The sequence below is a fragment of the Meles meles genome, chromosome 8 (assembly GCF_922984935.1).
Source record: "Meles meles chromosome 8, mMelMel3.1 paternal haplotype, whole genome shotgun sequence".
NCBI lineage: Eukaryota > Metazoa > Chordata > Mammalia > Carnivora > Mustelidae > Meles > Meles meles.
The window spans coordinates 56,132,069-56,137,499 of NC_060073.1; the positions used below are offsets into that span (position 1 = coordinate 56,132,069).

Below are 5,431 nucleotides of genomic sequence, written 5' to 3' on the forward strand. Positions count from 1 at the left end.
TTGGCAGAAGGTGAAAGACACTCTACATTCTCCTGAGAAAACAGAATCTAGATAGAGCTCAAAGTCTAGTTTACTTGGAGTCTCCTGCCCTGGATGACGATGGAGTAGACCTGCTAGTACCATAGGCCAAACGCAGAATTTTCCTGAGTACAGACAGGAAGACTGGAGGACAATTGAATACATTAGAAAACCAGTTTCTTATCTTCTAAGTTCAGATAATTTTCAGTGGTTAAGAAAGAGAAGAAAATATCCATGGTCCAAAAGAATTCTGGTTAGATCTGCTCTGTTCTCCTTTGCATTTCCTCTCTTTTTGATGAATGAAAACCTTACTCCCTAGCCTCTCTCTGGTTACTCCTTCATGGTATCCATCCTCCCTACTGTATCAACATTTATCTTTCCAAATCAAATCTAATTTCTACTTAATATTTCTTTTTATGCCCTCTGTGGATCCATTATATACTCAGGGATTTAAATGATAAATTATGAACACCACTGTTGGGCAAGTCCTTCAGTGAATGTCCACACACCCTTTAATTCTACTTCATGACTCTCCAAACCATTACACCAACTTTGGTGATCAAAAGTCCTACTTAGGAAATAAACTGCTGCTCATTTCCACTTTCCTTTGGCTTTCTCCCCAATTCCCATGCCCTCTATGATGACCTTCTTTAAAAATCATCCAGATACCATCTCTAGGTCTCTTATTTTTATATCATTGTGTACTGCTATTATAACATACTTATTTTTTCCTTGGGTTTTAGTGTTTCCTACCTATCCTATTTTTTTCCAATTTTTTATTGTAGTAGAATATATGTAACATAAAATTTACTATCTCAACCATTTTTAAGTGTACAGTTCAGTAGTATTAAGTACATTTATATAGTTGCACATTCATAACCACCATTTATCTCCAGAACTTTTTCATTTTGCAAAGACTAAAACTCTGTATTCATTCAACAATAACTCCTCCATAGCCCCCTCACCCTTTCCCCTTGCAACTACCATTCTACTTTTTTTTTTTTTTTACTTTTAATTTTTTTATCTCTCCTTTTCCCCCAACCCCATTCTACTTTCTGTTACTGTGAGTTTGGCCTTTTTTAAAAATTCCATATAAAACTGAGATCATGCGGCATTTGTCTTTATATGACTGTCATATTTCACTTTAGCATGATGTCCTCAGGTTCATCCGTGTTCTTTCAATGGCAGGACTACCTTCTTTTTTTAAAATTTCTTTTTTTTAATTTAAATTTTAGTTAATATACAGTGCAATATTTGTTTCAGGAGTAGAATTAAGATGTCCTTCTTTTTTAAGGCTGGGTAAGATTTCATGTATGATTTAGTTTCATACTAGGGACTGACCAGAGAGATTCCATGGTTAAGTCAAGGGGTATTTGGTACCTCATTACTTTAAAGGATAAAGAATGTGAAACTAACTCCTACGTGTAAAATTAATTGGATGATTATAAAAACTTGTGGACATGTTAGTTCTTATTGTTTCTCTTCTACTGTTACCTCAATATAACTCATTTCACTGAGATTGAATGATCATCATTAGTAATATACTTTAAAAACATTTGTTTGTATATTAAATTTACAAAAATCACTGGGAATGTCATAGAATTGGGTGACGTGATTAGTATGGTAACTCCTGGAGTAAAATTTCACTGTATTTGATCTTATTTATCATTTTTTCTTTTCCATTGCTGTTTTTGAAAACCAAGATTGCATTTTTTTATACTGCCTTCATCCATTTCAGAAAACTTTGTTATACTCTCTTTTCAACATTCCAAATTTTCTAAGGTTCTTTACAGTCCAGTTTATTTTTCTATCCCATTTCTTATGTTTGCATTTTTGATGTTCATGAATAATTTTCTTTTTTCTTCTTACATATTTCAATGCTCAGCAAAAGCCATCCTGTTAAAAATGGGTAAATAAGGGGCACCTGGGTTGCTCAAAGTGTTAAGCCTCTGCCTTTGGCTCAGGTCATGATCCCAGGGTTCTGGCATCCAGCCCTGCATCAGGTTCTCTGCTCAGTGGGGAGCCTGCTTCCTTCTCTCTCTCTGTCTGCCTCTCTGCCTATTTGTGATCTCTGTCTGTCAAATAAATAAAATCTTTAAAAAAATTGGTAAATAAGTATTTATCCTTGCTGTCTCAGCTACTTTGTAGCTAAAGGATATGCTATGTCTCCTATTTCACACCAGATACCTCATCTTCCTTTCATTACCACTATCCAAATTCTAGTTCTTCCTGAATCACAAAGATAACTGAAAATTAACTTTGTGCTTCACTAATTGTCGATATCTTATCCTTCCTAAATTTAGTGTGAGATAAGACTTTTTTTTTTTAAGATTTTACTTATTTATTCATCAGAGAGAAAGAGGGAGAGAGAGCGTGAGTGAGCACAGGCAGACAGAGTGGCAGGCAGAGGCAGAGGGAGAAGCAGGCTCCCCGCCAAGCAAGGAGCCTGATGTGGGACTCGATTCCAGGATGCCAGGATCATGACCTGAGCCGAAGGCAGCCCCTTAACCAACTGAGCCACCCAGGCGTCCCGAGATAAGACTTTTTAAAATTCCACACAATCATTTTACTCACCACTTCATAAACTTCAGTAGTATTCAATATTCTATACAATAAACTTCAGACCACTGTATGCTTTTAATCCAAAATATGACTCTAATTGTTAAATAACATTATCTATTTTTATTGTCTGTGTTTTAAACTACATCACTTTATTAGTTGTTGACAAATATTCCTTTTTACAATTTTCATTTGTTCCATAAGTATTTTTTTTTTATTTCTTTTCAGTGTAACAGTGTTCATTGTTTTTGCACCACACCCAGTGCTCCATGCAACACATGCCCTCCTTATGAAGGGCTATCCATATGACACAGTATTAAATTTGCCAGTTCAAGAATGAGAGTGCATGATACAGGGATTAAGCTAATGAGGAACTTCATAGAATCAGGAACCTGAGAGCACAGAAAGGGAAAAAATAAACACCAAAAGGTCTAGTGTAATTTCCATCTTTTGCTTCCAAAGTCTTTAGTAAAAATTATACTACTTATTTTTAGGCAGTACTTTATTACTTATAGAAAATTTTTGCATTTCACTCAATACCTGTCATTGACTATGCGATCTCTAGTTGAACACTTGTATGAAAGTAAACTTATTATTACTTGTAAGATATCTAGAACACCATACAATTTTAACAGAAAGTTATTTCACTGAATCCAAGTTCTCCCCCTTCAAATTTACTCTTGTATGTAATATTCTATGCCAGGAGTCAATAGAGGATATCATTGCAGGTACACATTTAGACAGACACATACATGCCTCCAACAACTACAAACAATATGCATTTCTGATTACACACATACACACACACACACACAATTAAATTTGGTGAAAGAAATTTATATTAATTTTATCATAAATGTTTGTCTTTTCAGACTCTATGCCTTCATAAACTGAATGAATTACCCCTCATTCAATCATTTTTCAACAAAGAGACTCTGTACCCGCTGTTGGATCTGCTTGGTTCTGATGCCATAAATGACTGGGTTGAGGGCAGGGGTATGACTACATAGAGATTAGCCAGAAGGATATGGATATACTGGGGGATGCCATGACCAAAGCGGTGAGTGAGAAAGGAGAAGAGAGCTGGAACAAAGAAGGCAAAGATGACACAAATATGGGAGCTACAGGTATTCAGAGCCTTCAGGCGGGCATCTTGGGAGGGGAGGTGGAAGACAGCATATAAAATCTTAGCATAAGAGATAATGATGAGAATCACATCCAGAAACAAGATAGAAATATTCCCAAGACCATAGTAGACATTGGCATTAATGCTGGCACAAGCTAGACGTGCCACTCCCATGTGCTCACAATAGGTATGAGGGATGATTCTATGTCCACAGTAAGGCAGCCTCAGGAGGAGAAAAATGATGGGTGCAATCATGCATAAGCTTCTTAGAACGACCACCACAGCAATCACACCAATGACTCTGTCGGTGAGGATCCTACTGTACCTGAGGGGGTTGCAAATAGCCACATAGCGATCAAAACCCATGGCAAGAAGTACAATGCTCTCCATGACTGTAAAAAAGTGTACAAAAAAGACTTGAGCAACACAGCACCCAAAGCACAGCTCCTGAAGGTTGAACCAGAAGATACCCAGCATCTTGGGGACAGTAGTAGTAGAGAGACTTAGGTCAATCACTGACAGCATGGCCAGAAAGTAGAACATGGGTTGGTGAAGGCTACGTTCAATCCAGATAACAACCAGAATGACAACATTTCCAACAAGAGCAATCAGATACACAGCACAGAAGGGAAATCCAAGCCAGATTTGTGCAATTTCCAATCCTGGAATCCCCAGCAATAGGAATGAAGAAGGATGAGAGTCAGTGACATTGAAAGAAGACATTATTCTGTAGACTGACAGCATGATTTTCAAAAGTTATTGCTGTTTCCCACTGGACAATGCATTCATGTTGAACTGAGATCTACAAAACTTAAAAATAAAAATATTTCCTAACAAAAGATTGGTTTTGGAAATAAGTTTTTCTAAAAACCTTTGACTCTTTCACCTTTTTCAGCTCTCCATAAATAATTCCAATTCACTCCTGATATGCACCACAAGTGTGAGAAGCTAATGAGCCAGGTAGAGGCTAACACTGTGTTTTTTTTGAAATTATGGGTTCAGAGGAATTAAATGCACTAAATAAATAATATTAGGAGATAATAAAATTGAGAATAATAAAAACTGCCACAATAGTCATGGCTATCATTAATTTGGCATTGTGGCTGTCATTATTTCCAATATTATCTCATTTAGTTCTCCCCCACAGTTCCATAGCACAAGTTCTGCTGGTGTCTGGTTTATGGAAGAGAGAGATTTGACAGGTTCATTAACTTCCCATTTACTTACTACACTAATAAGCAGCAGAATCAAGATGTGAAATTAGGTGAAACTAAGCTTTGTTCACTGATGTGGATCTGTCTTTGCAAACTTGTTCATTGAAATAGTGAAAGGAGGGAGAAGGAAAAACAAGGAGCAGGGAAACAAAGGACCTAGAATAACCAAACTACCTCAGAGCTAAGAATCGGGAAGATTTGCCATATCAGCTACTGAAATTTTCTACAAAACTGTGATGATTATGGCAGCGTTACTGTTAAAAGAAGAAAAAGAAAAAGAGACAATGGAACAGAACTGAGAATCTAGCAGCAGACCCACAAAATTCTTAGGGTCCAGATATCCAAAATTAAGGTATTCCCAAGTAGGAAGTTAAGTTGTCAAGGAGGAATGATAATCTTTCCCAGATGAAGTTCTTTCTGAAGAACCTGTTGACTTCTATAGCTGTGGAGAAGAAAATGTGATAATTAAATCTGATCTGTGCTCTGGAGCTGGCTACACAGCAATGTTTGAAGG

At 36.7% G+C, this 5,431-nt stretch overlaps 1 protein-coding gene across 1 annotated transcript; it reads right to left on the bottom strand.

Annotated features, from left to right (window-relative positions):
* Positions 1-3,491: 3,491 nt before the first annotated feature.
* Positions 3,492-4,447, bottom strand: LOC123949245 (olfactory receptor 52E8-like). Its single transcript, XM_046016612.1, is given in 2 exon segments — positions 3,492-3,574; positions 3,577-4,447. Coding segments are annotated over 2 exon segments (954 nt in total).
* Between the last annotated feature and the right edge of the window lie 984 nt (positions 4,448-5,431).